This window comes from Gallus gallus, chromosome 2 (genome assembly GCF_016699485.2).
Source record: "Gallus gallus isolate bGalGal1 chromosome 2, bGalGal1.mat.broiler.GRCg7b, whole genome shotgun sequence".
Taxonomy (NCBI): Eukaryota; Metazoa; Chordata; class Aves; order Galliformes; family Phasianidae; genus Gallus; species Gallus gallus.
In genome coordinates this window covers 98,269,324-98,292,526 of record NC_052533.1, presented here as the reverse complement: position 1 = coordinate 98,292,526, position 23,203 = coordinate 98,269,324, and the positions used below count along the sequence as shown (strand labels likewise).

General features: G+C 40.2%; 1 protein-coding gene and 1 long non-coding RNA gene across 2 annotated transcripts; one reads left to right on the top strand and one right to left on the bottom strand.

Annotated features, from left to right (window-relative positions):
• Window positions 1–325: 325 nt before the first annotated feature.
• Window positions 326–7,777, bottom strand: LOC112531833. Its single transcript, XR_003073872.3, has 3 exons — window positions 7,611–7,777; window positions 1,003–3,171; window positions 326–577 (listed from the first exon to the last, which is right to left on the bottom strand). It is a non-coding gene; the product is annotated as an uncharacterized LOC112531833 (long non-coding RNA).
• Window positions 7,729–21,570, top strand: NDUFV2 (NADH:ubiquinone oxidoreductase core subunit V2). Its single transcript, XM_424129.8, has 8 exons — window positions 7,729–7,804; window positions 8,926–8,991; window positions 14,876–14,938; window positions 15,031–15,147; window positions 16,741–16,909; window positions 18,419–18,528; window positions 20,479–20,555; window positions 21,418–21,570. The coding sequence occupies exons 1-8, from the start codon at window positions 7,763–7,765 to the stop codon at window positions 21,509–21,511; spliced, it is 738 nt and encodes a 245-aa protein (XP_424129.4). The 5' UTR covers window positions 7,729–7,762; the 3' UTR covers window positions 21,512–21,570.
• Window positions 21,571–23,203: the final 1,633 nt, after the last annotated feature.

Genomic DNA, 23,203 nt, shown 5'->3' with positions numbered 1-23,203 from the left:
GTAAAAATATCCCTACAAAGTGCATAATAATAACTGCATAATAATAGTTTGACTAGGAGTCAGATTCCGCTGGTAGAATTTTGCTGCCTCTAGGGAAGAAATGAAGATGTTGTCTCCTTTCATGCACACATTCATTGTGTTAGGTTTATTTTGTTATGAGGTTGGGTTTTTTTTGTAACCTCAACCCCAAGAGGTTTAATGCATTTTAATTTCTTTTAAGTAGGTCACTGGTTTCCTTTTTTTGCACTGCCCTCATTCTAAGTCAATTTGTAGTCTAAATCTTTAGTTAGTCTCTTTAGAATAAAACAAACAAAAAGAGCACTGCTGAAATTGAAAATCTACTTTAACAATTCTACTGTACCTCAGTACAGTTAACCTCACCCCCTCAAAACCCACCAGGCTGCTTTCAAGTTCTTGCCTTTCCTTCTGCCAGTCCTTCACAGATAAGGATTCAAGGAGGAAAGCCTCTCAGAAAGATGGAAGTTGTATATTGCAGAATAGATTTCTTTCTTGAAGAGCACGGCAAGGCAAAGCAACCTGTTACTGAAGCTGTCACCATTTTGGTCATACGTGATCTCTGTGAAAACAAAAAGCCAAAAACCCAAACGTGAAATACATGGACTGTCAGGAGCTTACAAGAAAGCTCTACCCCATTACGTCCTTCCTGCTTTTATCTCCACTGAAAATTATAGCTGCCTTCCTCCTGCTCCCTAGAGGACCTGAAGACCTTGCTTATAAAACTACCCACCAAATGACAAAAAAATAATTTGCCCACCATGAGGCAGGGAGAGACTGCAGTGAGGCGGTGACAAGAACTGCAATACATTCAGGTAATAACCGTGAACGTGGAGGCTCATCTCTGCTTGACTAAAAGGCAGAAAGAGTGTATTCATTATTTATTTTTCCTCGGGATGCTACGGGCTGCAATTTCCCTTGCATTTGCTTAGCACTCTAATCCCAGTTTATGAACCAAGGGTCATGCCACTGTGACTGCTGCGTTACCTGGAGCATGTGGAAGCAAACAGAGCACTCCGACTCCCGTCTCTGTCAGCACGAGATGTGAGATTCACAGGCACTGTGGGAAAAGACATCAATAAATAATAAATGAGCTAAATAATGAAGACTAGCTGTACCTAATTACAGTTCTAGCTGTCCTTTTGAATAAAGAAAGTTCAAAGCTGATGCTGAAAGATGCGGATCCCTTTTCCGGCTGGTGTTTGCACTTCACAGATGATTAACATGAGAAAGTCAGGAGATGCCAATGGAAGTCAAACCAGTTTTTCATAGTTGAAGAGAAGAGCGCTGTCTCTTACAGCAGTTTACTTATTCACACATCACAACATTCTTAAGTTTAAATTAACCTGAATACAGAAGCAATGGAAAATATAGACTTGGATTGCGTAGACTGTTTGGAGGTCGTTATTCCTTATAGCTTTTGCATGCTCTACACATAGTCAGGAGACACTCAGGCAAATACAGCAGAGCATGTTCCTAGCCTGGGTGTTTAAGTATCTAATACTGTGTGTGAACATGTTCACCTTCTCATCCCTTTCTATTAATCATTTAATTGGGAATAATTTGCTCCTAGTGCCCTTTCCATGCTGCAGCCTGGAGCTTACTACTACTGGGAGCAGACTACAACAAAAGCATGGTGCACAGACACAGCTCACAGCGGATTTCTTCTGCCCAGTGGTCAGTGCATGTTTACCTCACGTTTTCCTGTCTCTAAAATAAAGATAATAACTCATAATCACGTTTGAAAACATAATCTTTGGATAGCAAAGTCTTAGTTATGTACCCAGTATGATTATTTCATTCCCAGGACAAATAACTGCTTGGGCATACCTATGTGATTGTTACATGTATGTAACCAATGAGAGTAGTGGAAATAAAGGTATAAAGTTCAGGGTTTCTGTTAAAACTTAAACTACATTTCCACTCTGATACATAGTCTAAAATATACTTCCACAGAAAGGTAAAGTTTGCACAGCTACAGCATATTGAAACAACTGCCCTTGCAATCTGCAGAAAGTATGAATGTAACCAACGGATGTAAACGATTGCACAAAGCCTTTGAGCAAATACTAACACCATTAAGTTATCTTTCATCATCCCTTAATCTATCAGCTGAAGAGTGTTTCAAATTACACCGTGGGCTTGCCCAAGAGACCTTAGTAATGCTAAAACTACATGTAGGAACATTAGTATTGCACAGGCACATTGTATATGGCGCAGTGTGTCATTAAACGGACATCTTAAAATGAAATAAAACACACTTCATGCTGTTGCTAATCCCATGAAATGCCACCTGACTGTATTATGAAGGAGGCCCACTTTGAATTCAAGCACAGATGCTATTACATTTAAATATATCTTAAACTTTATGATGTAAAATGAAGTAACTGGCTGCACCACGTATCAGTGTTTCACTGAGTTCATGGCCTCACAGCTAGTGCAAATCCTTCTTGCTCGTGCAGAGGGTATTGTATTAAGGATGCAAGCATTTTACCCACATTAGGTACACAGTGCTTCTTGACCTTATTTTCATCATTTTTTTCTCCATCGTTCACTGGTACTGATACCATTTACTCTGTGTGAGCCGTAAAGAGAGACTCAGGTTACCATCTGTAGCACACAAACCATGGAAGAAAAGTGGTCATGAACAAAAGAACTGAAACATGTCAATGGGCCATGAAAGCTCATATCTTACAAACCAATGAGCAGGTCCGCAGATAAGGAAAATCTCTTTGGTCCCTTCCCCTCCAGTGGAACTGTATCACTTTCCACCAGCACAGATATGGCCACTTATCTGAGGCAGTGTGGTGCCCCTTCTCTAGAAGTGTCTTTTCAGATGCTGTAACCTGCACTACACCTTCCAGTTGTTTTTTATGGTACAGTGAGGGTTATTGCCATTCTGCACAGCCTCCTCCTACAGCATTATTTTCTGGTGCTCACTTCCAGTGTGGTTCTCAACAGTTGTTCAGTGCTGTGGTTAAGACATTGCATTTGCTGCAGAGTTGTTCCTTTATTCTCATGTTCCACAATACTTCCCATTTTCTTTCCACTCTCTGTCCTTCCAGCTGCTTCTCTAAAGAAAAATGCTTTGCTGAGTCACCTCCATGTAAAACCTTCTCACAACCCATACCGTCATCTTTTTGTTGGAAGAGCTCCCTATAATAAATAATAATAATTATTATTTAATAAATAGATATTTTAATATTTACAGTTCTGAGGTGTATTAAATGAGCAGGCTACTCATTGTTTGCCTTGCTTCTATTTTGCTTTGGAAATGGATCTTAGATCATATTCTGTAGTGCACGTGAATTATTGATGAATCAAATCTAAACAATCACAAGGGTAGCAACATTATTTTCATCCAAAGCACTGTTGGATATATAAGCCAGGTTTTTGCAGAGTGTTGAAATGTGAGGTTTGCAATGGAGGGTGGTTGTTTTCCAGTGGTTTTCAGTCTCCATTACTGAATATGATCTCTTCTGTTTGCCCCCAGGTTTTCACACTTTCTAAAATAGAATGCTGTACTGGTTATATATATACCTACTAGTGTATAGTGCTGAGGTGTTAGAAAGATCACTTCTTCCCTTCCCTTCCCTTCCCTTCCCTTCCCTTCCCTTCCCTTCCCTTCCCTTCCCTTCCCTTCCCTTCCCTTCCCTTCCCTTCCCTTCCCTTCCCTTCCCTTCCCTTCCCTTCCCTTATTTCCCTTCCTCCCTTCCTTCCTTCCTTCCTTCCTTCCTTCCTTCCTTCCTTCCTTCCTTCCTTCCTTCCTTCCTTCCTTCCTTCCTTCCTTCCTTCCTTCCTTCCTTCCTTCCTTCCTTCCTTCCTTCCATCCATCCATCCATCCATCATAGAATAGTTAAAATTTAATGTATTCAAGGAAGATTGGTTGATACTACTTGCACTGCTATGGCTGGAAGTACTACTTTTGAGTGTCAGAAATGATACAGCAAACATCTGTACTTGAATAATAGTTAGAAGATTAATTAAAGCTGATTTGTTTATTTTTGTATTGCAAGATACAGAGTAGTGTAATAGTCATTAAATATCCCTACTATTGCCTCCATTTAAAACAAAAGCCTGACAGCAATTATTTGGCATAACACATACACTAATGAAGAAATTCGATGACATGGTAAATAATTATTTGATTGCAAGAATAATTATCTAGTCTATATTTGCAGCAAATGATAGCATTCTCCATCTCTTCTGTAAAAGTGCATGCAATTGGAGCTTGTGAGGCCGCAGGATGCACACCTGCTGAATTTCCAGACCCTTATCAAAACAGTAAACACAAGAAGTTTTTTTCCCTTCATGCAGCTTCCCTTATTGACAGGTCATACTGGAAAAGGAGTTGTCTTAACATAGCTGTAGTCCAAAGAAGACCCTTGTAGGTATTGCCGTCCATGTGAGTAGTTACACGTGCATGCTTTGTGATGATGTATTAGGGACTGAGTGGACAGTGCTCGGCACTTCACTTCAGTGCATGTGCAGAAGACAGAATGCACACAGCCAGCGGGCGAGTCTGCAGATGCTAGATTCCCCTTCAAGGTCATGCTGTTTCTCATTTATTTTTTTAGTGTTGCCATCTGATAAATAGACTGAGCATAAACTACAAATGCTTCCAAATGCATTTGTTTCTATTCTATTGACGCTCATGAAGTCCAACTGAAAAATGCATTCTGGGCTAACTCTTATAATTAATAAATGACTGTGATCATGTATTTACAATTTATATTGTACAAGTAAATGTTTATAAATTTATCTGCACAGGAACAGTCCCTGGTTCTAATTATACACAGCCTTCGCTATTCTTAGACTGTATGCCTAGGGCAGATTCTCAACAGGATCTAAAAATTTGGCTTAGCAACAGAATCTGTAATCTGTTCCTGAACATTGCTGCACCGTGATACTTGCTCTGTTTCAGCCTGTTTTTATGGTGTTTGAAGAATTCAACTCAGGGTAAAAGATGAGCACAGAAATGAGGTTTAAAAGTGACTGAGTAATTAGTGAAAACAAAAATATGAACTACCAGCAGTAGTACTTAAATTACAAATGTTGATAGCAGCCCTCAGCTTTGAGGAAGTGAAGGAGCAGTAAGACAACCACTGATTACAGTAAACCCAAATGTAAAAGGAGGTAATCTCGCCAGGCAGCTAGTACTGCATTCTAATTGCATTGTGCAAATGAAAAGTATTCTGTTAAATTACATTAACAGTTGCCAAATATATACATGTGTATGTTTATGCCTGCATGTCTGGGTCTTTTAGCAGTACAAACCCATCATGTAATGATTAAGCTATTTTAATAAAATTCAGTCTGTTCTAGTGTAGCTTATCTCGCCTTTCTGAATGCTTACATGAATTAAAAAGGGTCATCCTACAGAAATAAGCGCACAAAAAAGTTCTTTAGCATTTCAGATGAAGGACATAAACGTCATAAAGAACAAATAGAGAATGCTTGATACTCCTATTGTCAACTAGAGATTAAAATTTTTTGCCACAGTGAAATATAGGTAGGTAGATTTTCACTAGGCGACATATGACGGAGTGAATTTAATAAGGCTGCATCACTGAGCACCACAGTACAGGACAGAGCAAAGAGTGCAGGGGAGTTTCCGCCCCAGAAGGAAGGAGGATATAGAACCCATAGAATCATCTAAACTGGAAAAGACCAAAATTATCGTGTCCAAATGCCAACCTGCCCGACAGAGTCCCAACACTAAACCACGTCCCTTAGTGGCATGTCTACACGTCTCTTAAATACCTCCAAGGATGGGGACTCCACCATTTAGTTTGTATAAAATAAGAAGGCTCCGCCACTTCATCTACTGGAAAGCTTTCATGTTTTCATTAGTAAAATCAAAACAATTCTTACATTTCAAATAAAATCTAAATGTTTTTCTTTTTTTAAAGTGACTCAGAAGTTGTTGTGTCAGTACCGTCTGTCCTTAGTCACTTCCTCTGAGGTCAGTGTTTCATTCTCTCCAGGGACAGAACTCTCCAGCCAGACTGCATCTCCCATGACAGGCCATATTTCCCCGGCACCTTGGCTGGAGTCTTTTCAAGATTAACAATTTGGGTGGAGGGAGGAAAGATGGTGGAATCAATCTTTTCCTTTTCCAGCTCAAGGTATTCATAAGTGATGTAAGCACATGCCATCTAATATGACCACTTGACTTTCATTATATCTACGGAGTTTAGTGTATTCACAGAATGCTGTGTAGGTACGATATTCTTCATAGAGATAAACATCTCTATGAACAAGGCAGAAATGGGATTTCTGAACACATAGCTTGGCCATAACTTACATTCATACTACCCAAAACACAGAAATTGGGTGGTCTATCTTTGAAAACTATGCAACTGAAAATACACCTATAATTCAATGATCTTAAGTAATACTTGTACCTTTATCACTATCACAAGTTTAAATCAGCACATCAGAAGATACTGTAAGAGATGCCAGCATATCGGGTGATGCTTGGCAAATCTACAGCTCTTGAGTACTCAGTGGTATAAAATACTTGCTTCTGAATTATTATTTGAAATGCATGGATTTTCTTTATAGTGAAAGGAATAAATCTGCATTCTTCACTTGAAGATCTCAACATTACAGGGTCTTCAATGTTTGTAACAATTTGTTTTAACCGAGGAAGAACCAGTTACATTTTTTTTTCAGTTCCCATGTTTGTACTGTATTATACTGTAAAATGAAATTGTTTATCAAAGGCCAAGACAATAAAATGTTTAGTCTTGCTTTTTCTGACCAAGGGAGGTCAAAACACAGACACAAATGGTCCTAACATTACATATCCCAGTCAACCAAGCTGGGAAGAAAGGAAGTCTGAAGACCAAAAAAACTTGTGGGAGATACTGAAATGTTCCCCTATTTTATTACAGACGTGTCTGTAGTAATGTCTAATGGGAGGTGGGAGGCAAATGGATGAGGCCAGGCTCTTCTCGGTGGTGTGTAGCAACAGGACAAGGAGTAATGGCCTAAAACTTGAACACAGTAAGTTTGTACTAACATGTCGAAGAACCTCTTTACAGTAAGGGTGCTGGAGCACTGGAATAGGCTGCCCAGAGAGGCTGTGGAATCCCTGTGGAGATATGCAAGACCTCTCCGGATACCTGCCTGTGCCACCTATGGTTTAGCAGGGACATTGATCTGTTGAGGTCATAAAATCATAGGATGATCTGGGTTGAAAAAGACCACAACGGTCACGTAGTTTCAAACCCCCCTGCTATGTGCAGGGTCGCCAACCACCAGACCAGGCTGCCCAGAGCCACATCCAGCCTGGCCTTGAATGCCTCCAGGGATGGGGCATCCACAACCTCCTTGGGCAACGCGTTCCAGTGCATCACCACCCTCTGTATGAAAATCTTCCTCCTAATATCCAACCTAACCCCCCCCTATCTCAGTTTAAAACCATTCCCCTACAAAGCCCTGCGATTCTGTGATTCTGTGAAGTACTGACTAGGGACAACTCTGCCACAGAATTCCCAGGAATACCAGTGGAAAACCCCAAGCACTGCCTGAGCACTGCTCAGCAGCTCCCCTCCCGGCCGCCGCCCTCTTCCCACTCAGAGCCGCACCACAGCCGAGGTCCGCCAAGCCATGGCCGCAACAGACAGGCGCGCGCAGGCGGGCGGTGCTGGCGCATGCGCAGTGCCACTCTCCTTGTGGCTGCGCGGAGGGCACCGCAGGCTTCAAGGAGAGGGCTGGGCCGCCTCTTGTTGCTGCCGCCATGTTCCTCCGCGCTGCTCTGCGGGCCGCGGCCTCAGGCTCGGTAAGGGGGCGGTTGCAGGGTGCGGCCTGCGGCTAGCGGCGGGACGGACGGTCGTGCAGTGCAGTGCGGTGCGGAAGGCCGCGGGCAGGGTCTCGGCGCTGCCCTCACAGGGCAGAGCGGTGGGGCCTGGCCTTGGGGATGGAGCGCTCAGTGCGAGGGCTGCGCTGCGGGCTGTCGTCCCGTCCTCGGCAGCGCTCTCACTGCGCTCTCCTTGCGCTTGGAGGCTTTTGCCCGAGTGTTCCGTGTCGTGTGGCTCCCAGTGAGCACTCAGGCTGGTGCGGTTCGTTTTATAAGGGCTGCAGTTCGGTTTATAAAGATGCACAGCTGAGAGCATCCGGGAAGAGGTGGCACGCAGGAGTGACCTGCAGCACAGAGTTATTTGTGGAGACAGGACTGCATACTGCAAAGTACCCGTGAGGCTGCATAGTACATCCACTCACCCTGCAGGGAGTGATTGTGTGACAGGGGAAACTGCTGCCATCAGTGGGACGATGTAATGCTGAGATGGTTATGTTGCTTTTACAGCAGAGCAGGGCCCGTGGTTATCTGGTAGCTGGGTTTTGATTACAGGCCTGACCCCGTGCCTCTGGTTTTTGCCAGCTTGGTGCTGATCCACTTGAGATCAAATACATTTGTACAGTAACAGAAATTAAACATCTCCCTTCTTCCTGTATTTAAGGTGCTGAGTTTTGTGTGTCTTCTTTTGTCTGCTGTCACAGTTCAGTCAGCTAAGAGCTGGAGTAACGTGTAAATGAGAAAAGCCTCAGTACTGCCCCTACCTTTGCCAGGTGTTTGGCTCACCTGTGGCAAGGTGAGCCAAAAACAAACTGAAAAGTTCTTCATAAAGCATTTGATGAGGATTTGTATTCAAACTGGTGGAACATTTACCAGTTTGAAGTTCAGTCCTTTAAATTCTCTTGATACACCTGGATCATTTCAAGCAGCGCAGTAGATATGCTCTCTTGTAGTACAGTAGCGTGTTCTCCTCTTGACTTGATTTAAATTGATTAGGGATGGCAAAATAACGAATGGCTTACAATTAAAATAGAACTCAAACTGCTGCTGAAAAAGGATATGCAAATTATAGGCTATTAATACCATCAACTTTGTTTTGTTTGTAGGTGAGGCAAATCCGATACTTACATAAAACACCAGCATGCAGTTCCAGTGGAGGAGCCTTATTTGTGGTAAGTCATTTTCTACCTGGCTGGAAAGGGAACGTGTAACAAGAGGTTAGCATATGCTTTTCTTAATCCTCCTGGAGGTTTCTGCTGGGTGCAACTTGGGGTAGTATGGTTAGGTTGCGGTTGGACTCGATGATCTTTAAGGTCTTTTCCAACCTGAGCGATTCTGTGATTCCTATTAGAGTTGTGATACGTTGTCAGAAGGTTGTATTGTTGTTTTTGGCGTCATGTTTCCTCTTCTATGTAGTGAAAACTTCTGTAGTAGTGATGCTAGCAGCATTTGTATGTGATTACTTATTTGGATAATGTTTGATTTTGTTTAAACTTATCACAAAACAGTTGTTTCCTTTTTCTTTTTAATTGAATTTAGTTTAGTTTGTAACTTGACGCTTGTTAAAGTTTCTGTGGGCCCAGTTTCTTGGCTTCTGCAGTATGCCACAGAATTACCCATAGATCCATGTCCGGCTACCTTCACTAGCTGCTGAAAAATGCAGTTGTTGTTGTTCATGCTTCATAACGTACAGTAAGTTGAGCAGCGATTCATAATTGAGGCAATTAGACGTTACTGCTATACATAGGAACAGTAATAGTATTGGCATAAATAAAGTGTGTGTATACAAACACGTAAAGCAGGCAGGTTGTGCGTCTGCCCCTGAAGAGAACCTGAAGCATCTCTGAGAGGAGTGTTCTCTCCCACTACGCTGCATTCAGAGCTGTATCTAGAATTCAGTTCAGCAGCTGTTCATAAGTTCAGATTTACTGGTTTTCCTCTGTTTATTGGAAGTCAGCACTGTGCTAGAGAATCAACTGCTTTGTTGGAAGCAGGTGGTCAGTGTTTTTGGATGGATTTTTTTTTTGTCTTCCTGCAGCTGTCTCCACAGCTTTCTCTTTGGATGAAGTTAATGAGATTACAGTTCATGCTTTGTGTACTTTTCCAGAACCCTGAACAGGCATTGGTAATTCATGGAGTGAGCTGATACGCAAGAAGTACAGAAAACATGAGTGTAGGCTGACGAGTTAGGAACCCTAAAGAGTAGTCTGAGGTGGGTGAAGACAAGCAAAAGGTGTCTTTGGCACACTAATAGATGGTGGTGTCTGGAAAGTGACGTTGGGTGGCTTTGTAAATTCTTCAGCTTTTTGCAGGATTTATCTTACTGTGTTAATGGTTTGCTGGAGGGGGGAGCACGGAAATAGCAAAAGGGAGGTAGAAAACTTTTGTGCTTTAGTAAGCTTATGCTTTTTAACTGTTTTATTTAATATCATCTTCCACTCTTTTTATTTTTATTTCCCACCAGTTATATTTTTTTTCTAGAAGAGCAGAGAAAATTGTTTGTGGGGTGATGGACTTGGTGGTTTGTTTTTATGATGGAGTATTTGTTTTCTTGTAAAAGGCTATGGGAGGAAGACAGCTGCGTGTCATTCTGTGTCAATGTTATTGTTTGCCCTAACTACAACTAAAATCTTTAGAGCAATTTTTAGTGCAAATTTCAGATGTAATGTAACTCAAGACATTTCAAGACTGTTTTTTTTTTCCAGATTTTGGGGAGGAGGGAGCAACGTAAATATCTTATTTTCTAGAATATCACAAGAAGATCATGGAATCACAGAATCATTTGAGTTGGAAGGGACCTTTAAAGGTCATCTAGTCCAACTGTCCCCAGAGCAGGTACAGGTCCCCAGGACACATACAGGCAGATCAGGTTGCTTAGAGCCTGGTCCTACCTAACCTTGAATGTCTTCAGGGATGGGGCATCCACCACTGCTGGGCAACGTGTTCCAGTGCCTCACCACCCTTATCTTAAACTTCCTTGTATCCAGTGTAAATCTCCCCTTTTCCGCTTGTGGTATCACAACAGACCACACACAATATACCATCTGTCTTTAACTTTTACTGTCTTCAGCCTCTATAACAGCTAAACCTTAGCTCTTATATTCTGTTACTTTCTGGCCATCAGCACAAGGGTCCGGTTTCCTCAGTGCATCAACTGCATTGGTGTGGACTGTCACAGGGCTATTCAGTACAGAAGGTTTGAGAACTGCTCTGTTACTGCTTAGCTTGTGACGATGGTCAGTGAGATGCTTTGATCTAAGAGCACTTATACCATTCTTTATTTAGGGGAGGTTTATATCTTGAGTTCTGCCACAATAGTGAATATAGGGTATTCTCTCACTGGAAAAGAAATGATAAACTTCTTTTTATTGCTGATTTGATACAAACTTATAACAATCTTAAACATCCTCTCGCCTGCAAACAATACAGTTTTCTTATTTTGGTTCATAGGCACTTAAACCATGTTTACCACGGGGCATACATCAACTGTCAGGTTTGTTTTATGTAATGTACCAACTTTTTTGTAGTATACGTGAAAGTTAAATTATTCTAGTTACTTTATTGTCAGGAGTAGTCAACATGGATTCACCAAGGGGAAATCACACTCAATCAACCTGATAGCCTCCTACGATGTCATCACTAGCTCGTTAGATGGGGGGAGAGCAGTGGATGTTGTGTACCTTGGCTTCAGCAAGGTGTTTGATATCATCTCCCACAACAGCCTTGTTATGAAACTTAGAAAATGTGGGATAGATGAGTGGGCAGCGAGGTAGATTGAGAACCGGCTGACTGGCAGAGCTCAGAGTTGTCATTGGCAGAGCAGAGTCTGCTTGGAGGCCTGTAACTACTGGTGTTCCCCAGGGGTTGGTGCTGGGTCTGGTCTTGTTCAACATTTTCATCAATGACCTGGATGAAGGGATAGAGTCCACCCTCAGCAAGTTTGCTGATGATACAAAGCTGGGAGGATTTGCTGATGCACCTGAAGGCTGTGCTGCCATTCAACAAGACCTGGACAGACTGGAGAGCCGGGCAAGGAGGAACCTGATGAGGTTCAACAAGAACAAGTGTAGAGTCCTACACCTGGAGAGAAATAACCACATGTATCAGTACAGGTTAGGAGATGATCTGCTGGAAGGGAGCTCTTTGGAGAAGGACCTGGGGTCCTGGATAGAGTTTTTTCAGGAAATAGCTGTAGTTGATACTTACATAATTTTGTACTTTTGTGTGTACAGGAGGAAGACTTAATGTATTTTCTTTTTTTGAGCATTTCTCGTATGAGGAAGGGCTTAGAGAGCTGGAACTGTTGGAGACATCTCAGTGTCTGTAAATACCTGACAGGAGAATGTAAGGAAGATGGAGCCACGCTCTTTTCAGTGGCACACAGGAGGTTCTCTCTGAACACCAGGAGCACTTCTGTGCCATGTGGGTGATGGAGCACTGGCACAGGCAGCTCAGAGGCTGTGATGTCTCCTCCTTGGAGATCTTCAGAAGATGCCTGGATGTGGGCCTGCTCTGGGTGGCCCTGCTGGAGCCGAGCTTGGGCCCTGCCAGCCTCAGCTCTTCTGGATTCAATGTAGTGTACGTGTTATTAAGTCGTGAGTTTGTTCTCCACAATCCGTATCCTAAAAAAGGCAGGAAAGCACCCTTATAATTTTGGAGCTAATCAGCTAGTGGAAGTCTCAGATAAGTCGTGTTACATGGATAAATGGAAGACAAGGCAACGTGTGATTGACAAATTTGTAACGGCTCAGAAGGTCTAGAACTGTCAGTTGGAGCAGACTGTTCAAAGCACTGAATTAGGCAAAGCCCATTTTGGGAACTGGCATGCAAAAAGCTGTGACATTTTATTTAGTGTTCACCTGCACAGAATTGACAGTTGTGGCAGCCTGTAGGTTCAGATATCCAGTCTTTATTGTACTTATTTGTACGTAGGGTATTTAAGGGATATCAGTTTAGAAATGATGCACATGAAGTGAACGTTCTAGACAAGGAGAGGAGTGTTTAATTAATCAAATACACTTATCTGCTAAAGAAATTGAGTTTGAGTGCAAATAGAACTGTCCAGTAACTATGGAAGGCAAAACAGCAGCTTGAGATAAAACAGGCGTGCGGATTCGAGAAGGGAAAGTTAAGTTATGGAAGAACTTCTCGTGAATCATGGATTATCTGTGCAGCTGAGACCTAGAGCACATCTGTAAGGGAAAGAAATTATGAGTTAGAGGAAAAAACAGACTGGAGGTACTCTGCATCAGTCTCTTTTTTTTTTTAAGAACTTTTATTGAAGCCGATAGAAAAACCCTCACCAACAATACATAAGATGAGTCAAATCCTTCATCTTGAACGGTCAGTCTAAAATAGTGGCAAGTCTTCCTAAAAGTTGTTTTATGTTATCTTCTAGACAACACGAACAGTACATCCATACTTGGTGACAGCTACACTTTTCAAAGCAAATCAGTTATTGTTTGGTAATTCCTCTTATTAAGGGAAGTCATTCTAGGTAGAGAAGAATGTACTGACTGCAGTTCTTGTAAGGTTCCCAGCTGCAAAAGGGATACCTGTGCTCAAAGTTGACAGTGGCAGTAGTACTGTTTGCTCGAGCGTATGGACAGGATAAGCCAGGGAAATGAATCACTGAACACCAGAGAGAATTGGAAGATGGGTTTGGGGTTTTTCTATGTTAAAATTTCTAAAAGCAGGAATAGCTGTGAGCCATACAAATTGTGAGTGCTGACGGATCTTTTCACATTGCCAGTTTCTTGCAGTGTTAAATCTTTCATGAGATCCTCCAGTTCTTAAAAAGAAACAAAAAGTAATGTGGAAATTGTAAAAAATGACCCCGGGTTGTTTGAGAATTAAAGCCAAAGTAGGTTTCTTTCTTCCTCCTAAATATACTTCCATACGGGCTTTAATTGTTAGTTGATCATACGTTTCTTTTAGTTTTAAACCTTGAGTATAGCTTGTGTTTTTCTGTACACTTCCCATTTAATTTGAAATGTTCTCCATTTGAAAATAGCGTAAAGTTTGGAATTAATCTCAGCTATGAGTATGTCAAGGATACCATAATGAGCAACTGTCTGTTGTGCACAAGCTTTTCCAAGGGGGAAGGGTCAGAACTAAAATTGTGCTGTAGTCAAATGTCATTTTCTTCAAGACTTCCAAATTTGTATTTTCTGAACATACAAATTAGAACTGATTTCAATGTGATGTTTTTTAAGAAGACCGCCTTACAAGTAAGATGATGAAATGCCGTATTTTGGAACTATGAATTGAAGGTTCTGTTTCTTCCATTCTGATTCAGAATTCCTTTTTCACCCAGAGGGTGGTGACACACTGGAACAGGTTGCCCAAGGAGGCTGTGGATGCCCCATTCCTGGAGGCATTCAAGGCCAGGCTGGATGTGGCTCTGGGCAGCCTGGTCTGCTGGTTGGCAACCCTGCACATAGCAGGGGGGTTGAAACTGGATGACCATTGTGGTACTTTTCAACCCAGGCCATTCTGTGATTCTGTGAAATCTATCTAAGAAGTTGAAATCCATTAAAAATTTTAAAGTAGAAAGGTAGCTTACTACTATATGTTTGAACATGCAACCATTCTATTTATGTAGCAGGATACCTGGTAATTTTTGAAGTTTTTGGCATTTTGTGTCTCATGAGAAAAGGGAAATAGGCTATTATTGTTTATTAAGGCATTAACTAAAGGACTCTTAAATCTGCTTGTGAGGAGGTTGAACACAGTTGCCAAAATACATCACCTGTTACAAATGTCTGTTTTGAAAATAACAGTACTTTGCTGAAGAAATAATTGCTTGAATAGGAAATAGCAAAAATAAGTTACTATGTTTATTAAGAGTGATGAAGTAATTACGAATGGTTCTGATGACTTTCTCAGAGATGGTTAGTCATTTGTGATTGAGTACTATTAAATCTTTATCTGGAATGTATCAAGTGGGTTTTATTGAAGTAACTCCGCTGTAACAGTCTAATAAAATAATTTGCAATGGTAAATCTGTCCTGAATAATTTCCTGACAACGCTGTCTTTTTTTTCTTCTTCTGAAGCACAGAGATAGTCCTGAGAATAATCCAGATACTCCCTTTGAGTTCACACCTGAAAACAAGAAGGTACGCAGACAAAAGGACCAAAACCAGAAACATGCAAGCTTTGTGTTTAGCTTAGCACTGATTGGGTTTGTTTTTTTTTTATCCTTAAAAAGCGAATAGAAGCAATCATAAGCAACTACCCAGGGGGACACAAGTCTGCAGCTGTCATGGCAGTGCTAGATCTGGCCCAAAGACAGCACGGATGGCTGCCCATATCGGCTATGAACAAGGTATTTAGTGCTGCATTATCTTTCAAGCATAAAATCTGACTTGTAATAGTAGAATATAACTGTTTGCTTTTTTTTCTCATTGAAGTGTACTAATGCAAGGATTTACACATGGCACAGAATTGTGAGAATTCCCTCTGAGACTACATTAAAAAAAAGGGAAAATAATGCATGAAACTCATGTGTCTGTTTACACGATGCTGCCTCACTGCTAGAAACTGAACAAAGCAAAACTGACATGGGCCGTAATTGAACAGGCTCTTCCCAGAATTATGCTGAAAGTAGGATCAGAAACTTGAAAGACATCCACTGCTGAATTTGGAGGAAAGAGAAAGATGGTGATGACAGTGCTTTTTCTTGTCTCCTTTACATCAGTGGCACTACGCACGGCCAGGATAGTACTTAATCTCTAGGCCTGCAGAGAGATCCATGAAGCATGCATTGATGTAGCGTTTGGAATGAGTATTTCATAATGCTTCATTGCAAATGTCCTTAAGACTAGTTTCTTATTGCATTATCCATTAAAATTGTTTAAAAATAAGCAAGCAGCTGCAGTGTTCCACAGTGATAGTAGATAGCAATAAATAATTCAGTTTTTCTGTTCATACAGATTACTCTCAATTTGTGTTACAAGCTGGCATATCAGCTTTCAAGTGAAATGATTGAAGTTCAGTCAAGATCAGCTAAAAGAGAGGGTTGTGATCATTACAGAAGTTACTGAGTATGAGTGAAGTACACATATAAAGGGGCAAATTGTCTGCTACTGTTCCTACTACATAGGATAAAGCCACAAATCTCCATCACTGCTGAATGGGATAAGTCTTTATTAATTTTGAGAGTGGTATTATGTTGGAATGATCTTTTAAGCAAGGCTTTAAAGCAACCAAATATTTTCTGTGGCTTGTTCCATGCCTGCTATAGGTACTGGAATATAAAACAGCTGCACTTTAGGAAATGCAGTCAGTTCTCAACCTGAGCAGACTGCCAGGGTTCCAGGTCAATGAGATAAAGGATACTTGCACCAGAACTGGCTCATGGAGTAGTGCATCACTCTGTATTAGTTTAGCTGTGTTAGCTGTGACACAGTGGTGTTTTTAGGGCCAGGCCTGGTATTGTCACAGTACCCAAGGCAGCCTGCTGTCTCTGAATTAGGTGAGTGTAGTACCGCCTCTATGTGTTTCCTGTGATAAAAAGCTGAAGTGGGTTAGTGTGGGCAGATTCATATGAGTTCATTCATTCGTACAGCAAGAGTGCAAGTACAGTATGAGCTGGAGCTGACAATGAAAGCTGGAATCCAGCTGACTCCTTGAAACTAGCCTGTGTGATGCTGGAGGAGGACTGACCTGAGTTCCTTACTGTGCTAATCCGTGGCTTAGTGGAGCTTGTGCTCAGACAGAGTTGACTCCAATCAGAGTAACTCAGGTGTTTTTTTCTTAGCACTTAGTTGTGCTTTGATACACATCCCTGTTTTTCTATTTACTTGGCATACCAAAGCCTCTGCACGTACAGAACAGGTGACCTGACTGAATTGATTTCATAAATGCCTTATTGATGCCCTCTGAGAATTCAGTAGTGTCTGTTTTCCCCTTATTACAGGTTGCAGAAATTTTAGAAATGCCTCCCATGAGAGTGTATGAAGTAGCAACCTTCTATACAATGTATAATCGTAAACCTGTTGGGAAATACCACATCCAGGTCTGCACTACCACGCCTTGTATGCTGCGAGACTCTGATAGCATTTTAGAAGCCATCCAGAAGAAACTTGGTATGCTACAAATTTGTAATATCCTTCTTTATATACACATATGTATTTTTTACACTGGTTTCATGATGCGTTGTTTTCTAACTGAAGTAAAAGTCTTCATATGGTGGGGACAGTGCAAAAATGTGTAATATTTAGAGTGAAATTACCATCAAAGCACTTAAACATATTCCAAAATGAAGAATAAATGCCAAATCCAAATACTTCAGTGCAGTAGAACAAATAAGGCCATTGTCAAGAGTGTCAATTAGTGGTCTTCGAGTGGTTTTAAAGGCAATTTGCTGGGAAATGCATTATTCTAATATGACTCTTGGACTGAGAATTAAGCCCTATCTGATATACAGAAGGAGACTCTGAAAGCTGTGTCACTTTATATACAAAATGAGATTTTAAAGGTACATGCTATATGAAACCTATTTGTGAGGTGGTTTTTTTTTCCAGCTTAAGTGAACAGAATGTATAAATTTCTCATGGGAGAAGTCAGTGAGAGTTCTGCATCGTATAAGATGTAGGGAGAACTCTCAAGCTTTTGTGTGTCTTTTCTTATTGAATGATTATGAGGGGAAGAGAGGGTAAGGTCAACAACTAACAACTTTTCCCATTCTATACAGTTAGAAGCTGTGCTGACATTTCCTAAGAACCACTGTGATAAGAGCTGCAGAACAGTTGCCTGTAACCCTACTACTCCTATGTTGTTGTCTGGAAAAGGCATCTTCAGATCAAATTGGTCCTGGTTTGTTGCTGCAAAAATTGTTCAATTACAATTAAAGCATGGTTTGAAAAATCAAAGGAAGGGCAACTGGTCCTTGTAATTAAGGTCATTTGTGTAGTTCTAACTGATTTGCAATGACAAACGTTTACTAGTTTTTGCTCCTTTCTATGGAGGAAATTTGCAGCTCGGCGTTCTGCTCTCCACAGACTATTCTGGCAAGCTCAGCCTCAGCTGTTATTTTTGGTAACCTGCCCTCTGGCGGAGTCTGTATCTTTAGCGGTGATATCACTGGGACAGAAACACGTCATGGAAGCTAAGCATGTGTACAGAGTTGTTCAGGAAATAAGCTTCTGTGTAATAACTGGGAAGTTGTTTATGAATTTGTACCAACAGTCTTAATGCTTGCATCTTGGCTAATTTGGAGATCCAGGAATTAATATGAATGCCGTTAATGTCAACATATGAAAGCTCTGTCTTCCTTATTTTCCCATTCTGTTGTAGCAGTTCTTCAAAATGTTCCTGAGCGGAGCTGTTCTGTTTTTCAGAACTGACATTTTAAGGTTATTTTTTCAATAAAACAAACCTGTAAGTCAGGTCTCAAAAACGTGTCCAAAGACTGAGCACAGTTTGTTAGAATGTTTACTTCAACAGAAATCTTTTGCACCCGCCTAAGAGGATTTAACTGTATCAGTGCTTTGGTAGCTGAAGTACAAGTAATGAGAAAATCATGAACGGAATCAATAATGAATATTTTAATGTTGTTCCATACCCGTTGCTGAACCTAATGTGCTTTTATTTAGGTATTAAAGTTGGGGAAACAACGCCTGATAAACTCTTCACGTTGATAGAAGTGGAATGCTTGGGTGCTTGTGTAAACGCACCAATGGTACAAATAAATGACAACTATTATGTAAGTACTACATTATATATAAAAACAGACTAAAATTCTCTGGTAGGCTCTCTGGTTTTGTTCAGTTATTTCAAATTCCTATTGGCAGGGACAGCTTTTTAACTGAGAATCTTTTACTTTCTTGGCTTCTTCCTAGAACGCTTCATCTGTATGATAATGTATTGATGCCTCCTGGTTTCTATACAAACGCACTGTTAATCCTTCTGTTTTTGTAATGAGATGATGAGATCATGGATATTCTTGTGGAAGTGGTGTTTTGGCATACCTATACAGTAGAATGAACATTCTCACAGGTGGCTTACAGACTGAGAATGAATGTTTTTGTTTTCCTTTTGGATTTTCTTAAGCAGCTGTATATCACAGCCTTACACTGTAGTATCCAAATTTTAACTTACATCATTCACTCAACAAGTTACTAAGATGCATCATCTGCTAAACAGTCAGCTTGTTTTAATTATGGCTTGTTTTTGCATTTCCACACAGTAGTGTGAAACCAGCTCTCCTAAAACATACAGATTCAACAAGATTCTGTATGTGTTTTGCTGTAGGTTTTGTTTCAGGTGAGGTTGTTGGTTTTCTGTGGTGGTCATTTGAAATAATGCAGATAGTTTATACTCTTGATGCACGAACAGCCTGCTTTTGTCATGAAGCAGTGTTATAATGGAAGGGAAGAAAAAGATTTCTGCTGGATAAGGCTGTATAGACACTGTGGAGGAAGTCCAGAAAGCATTATGTTTGGTGGTAGAAAGCCAAATGTTATTTTCTGTTGTGCTTTTTTCCTGCTGCAAAGAAAAACTTTCAATCAGTCCCATTTTTAAAGGCTTTTCAAGAATGGTAAGTTAACAAAAGTCCAAAACACTGTTAAGCAAGGTGTTCAGAGCTAAGATTAGGGAACATTAGCATTAATAAATGATTATATTAAAGTTCTAAAACGTAGTGCTTGAAAGCATACAATTTCTGCTGACAGTCACTTGGGCAGTCAGCTGGTTTTTAGTATCCTGAATTATGAAGCTTATTGTAGTACATATCCAACATGTTGCCAGTATACCTAACCATAGGGAATGGCAATGTGTGTCTAACTCACGTCATGCCTAAACACTGACTTTGGTATTTCATTTTCTTAAGCATGAGGTTGTTATATCGTGTGTGCCCTTTCTCCCATTTAAGAACTACCTGGTTCTGCTGAATGCTAACATAAATGCTGAATAGAAGTTGCATTGTTTCTCTTCTTCAGAATCTCTCTTTTGGTGTACCACCATAGAAGTTTTGATCCTCTTTGGAATATCTTTCTTATATATATAAAGAATCGTAGGAGGCAGTAATTTGTTTTACTTCCTAGCTTAAGACTAGAAATCACTGAAATCCTGTATTATTATCTGGAAGGTTTCTGTCCAGTACTTGTTAGCAAGTGATGACTTGTGCTGAAGAATTCAAAAATGTCTTAGAAGATGTGTATTCTTGCATTTCTGAAGTATCAGCCATACACAGTACTATTTAATTACCAAAGTGATGGAAAGCAAATTCAGATTTTGCTTTTCTCAAGTGCTTCCTTTATTTGCATTTGTAAAGTAATGGCCATACCTTATTCTGGGCATCTATTTGAAGCCAGTGCAAGGCTTTTCAGAGATCTTCATTTGGAAGTCATTCCTTATCGGCTACTTCTTCAAAGCCTTCTGTAATAGTTTTGGATTGCATAATGTTTTAATGTAATTTCTGAAACTGTACGTAATAACAATACTGAAGTTTATATTTTATGTCATAATTAACGTTTTAGTTCAGGTTTTAGTTTTGCTGATTCTTCAAACCAGTACACATATGTTAATGGACAGGATCAAAGTTACCTATGGTAGGATCTCAACTATGAGAGCCACTAATCTGATGAATTGTAAATGCTGCGATTAATACAATTAACAAATTGACTTTTTGTCATCTTTTTTTTTTCTTTAACAGGAAGATTTGACACCCAAAGATATCGAAGACATAATTGATGAGCTAAAGGCTGGGAAAGTTCCCAAACCCGGCCCAAGGTATGACATATTTGTATAACAATGGCCAACTACCTGAAGACTTCTCCTCTTGAGAACGAAAACTAAATTCCTGTTAAAGCTATTTGCCTTTGCAGACCTTTTTAACTTAGAATGTATAGAAAGAACAGTGAACGGACAAATGTCATGTTCCTGATGACAGACTACAGGATAATCAAATGGGAAAACATCAATCATGACTTATTACCTAATAGGTGAATGGCATTGCCCATTGTTTTCTGGTTGTGTTTTATTTATTTATTTATTTAGCCTAGATCACAGAAGTCAACAAAGACCAGAAAGATCTGACCTTTGTGAAAGGCTTATTTTGGAACTTCACACACTTATTTCCTATTGTTCTGTGTTAGTTCAAATACACAGATGTATGAATGGCAGAATTACTTAGCACCATTTGACTTGGGTGTCTTTACCATTTGACTTGGGTGTCTTTTCTATTCCTATTGTTCCTATCATTTCATTTTTTTTAGAGTACGGGGATAATGTTGAAGTTACAGTTTCTGAATACAGGGGTGCATCTTTAACAAAAATGACAACTGGATTTTGCCTTTGGGATTACTGGAATCAACATCACTTTTCTGCATATCTATAAATAAATAAAAACCCTATCTGGCATTTCATTTGCAAAGCTATTTGACACGACTTAAGTTTGGAAGCCTTTTGATAATCAGGGTAGCATCCCACATTTCTGAAGCACGAATAAGAACAAATGAAAAAAGTGGCTTCAGCCTTGAGCCATTTTGTAACTATATTCTATCCAGTGATTAAACAGTATCCAAATACCAGTAATGAATGAATACAATATAATACAGTACCAGTAGTGAATTAAACTGCTGTTGTGTTTCAGGAGCGGACGTTTTTCTTGTGAGCCAGCTGGTGGCCTGACATCACTGACTGAACCACCCAAAGGACCAGGTTTTGGAGTTCGAGCTGACCTCTAAGGAGTTTTGTAATATATGTTAAACTGTCTGGAAATAAAGTAATTTTAATCTCAGTAAAATGATGTACGGTTAATATTTGGGAGGTAGGGGGGGAGCAACAGGAGTTGGTTACCATGATCTAAACTACTGTGATGCCTAATCATCATTCAGATTATCAAAAGGTTCTGCTGTAGACCGTAAAGTGAGTCACTGAATGAGTCCATCTGTGATCATTGATGCATCAGTCATCTTTTGATTTACCACTGAAAATTCTTCTTTTGAGTGAAGGTTCTTTGGAAAAGTAACAAAAGTGACCAAATCTCAAATTTGGCAAACAGAACTGAAATAATTTGTAGAGGAATAAAGCAAGTAACCGCTACTCTGTCACCATCTCAAGTTCAGGCTACTGCTGTAGTGGTTACATGTAACTGCTTACTAGCTACAGAATTATTAGAATTTCAATTTTACACTAATAGTAGGTCCAAACATGGAATATACTTAGTGAATTTCACAATAATTTATGTGAGGATTCTAAAAACGATTGTTGCAGAAGAGTTCTAGAATAGTGCAGTAATTAATATATCCATATCCTCTTTAATATCCTTGAATAGCTCTAGGTAAATTTGTGTTTGTTTTTGCTAGTAGTATTAAGGATTTTAGATTATACAAATACTATAGAGACAGTTTCCACCGTTCTCAACCCTGAATACCAGAGGATTACTGATAATAATTCCAGGCAGCTGACACTAACATGTCAAATAATTAAACGTAGCTCTGCAGTTTCAATTCTACTTTTGAGTACCTTGAACTGTGAAAGTAGTGGCTGGTGACTTAAGTGAAGAATGAGTTAGCTACAGCAACAGCCAATATGTTCCTTAACCTGGTAAAGCTGCAGTAGCAGAACTATTACTACAGGAAAGATGAAAGAATTTACATGCTGTACTCATTCTGTACAAGCAAAAGCACTTTACCTGTGGTGGGGAAAAAAAAGACAACTTAGAGCAAAGAAAGTTAAGAAAAATAGGTTGAGTCTTGGGAAAGGAAACTGGAGTTTTCCAGCACAGAAGCAGAAGACACACAAATAATCCATTGGGCAGAGAGTGGGTAGTAGTTTTTTCCTTTGGTGAAGATGGAATGAAGTTAGGAGTAATAGGAAACTCCACCAGATAACCAGTGATGCAGTTGACACTGGATAATGGAAAGGATTTCTGTAACCTCCATAACTGTTTGAAAAATGTTACCTGGACCTATCCTGTCAAATAGGAAGAAGCAATAAAATTCAGTTCTGTCTGTAGGGTAAATTAAAGTGGGCTTATGAACTGATTTGCTGGTTATCTGCTAGAGGCCAGCATGCATGCATTCAGCGGCATGACACTGTTGTAAGAATTTGCAAAAGGCTCCTATCTTTAGATTTTGGTACTGCAGTTTGAGATTTGCAGTCTTTCAGTTAGTAGATTGAGTTCAGCCATGCCACAGTTTGACCAGCTGCTGCACATGCTTATCTTGACTCAGCCCAGTAGTTTTCACAGCTGATGATACAAGATGTTTGGCTAGGGAAGGCAGATCAAGGGAAGTGCTGCACAAGTCAACACAGTTCAGCTACAAAGGAATTTTGCAGCTGTGCTATGTAAAAAGGAGGGGCAAATGGAGCCAAGGAGAAGAAACAAATGTAGAAGTAGCTATTGCTTTTTAGGAGTTCAAACAGGAAATCTT

Bases quoted from the DNA above. Each gene is read 5' to 3' on its own strand.
- NDUFV2 (XM_424129.8), top strand. From the start codon at position 7,763: ATGTTCCTCCGCGCTGCTCTGCGGGCCGCGGCCTCAGGCTCG. The intron at 15,148-16,740 runs GTATTTAGTGCT...CCCTTATTACAG, and splicing joins CCATATCGGCTATGAACAAG to GTTGCAGAAATTTTAGAAAT. The intron at 18,529-20,478 runs GTAAGTACTACA...TTTCTTTAACAG, and splicing joins AAATAAATGACAACTATTAT to GAAGATTTGACACCCAAAGA.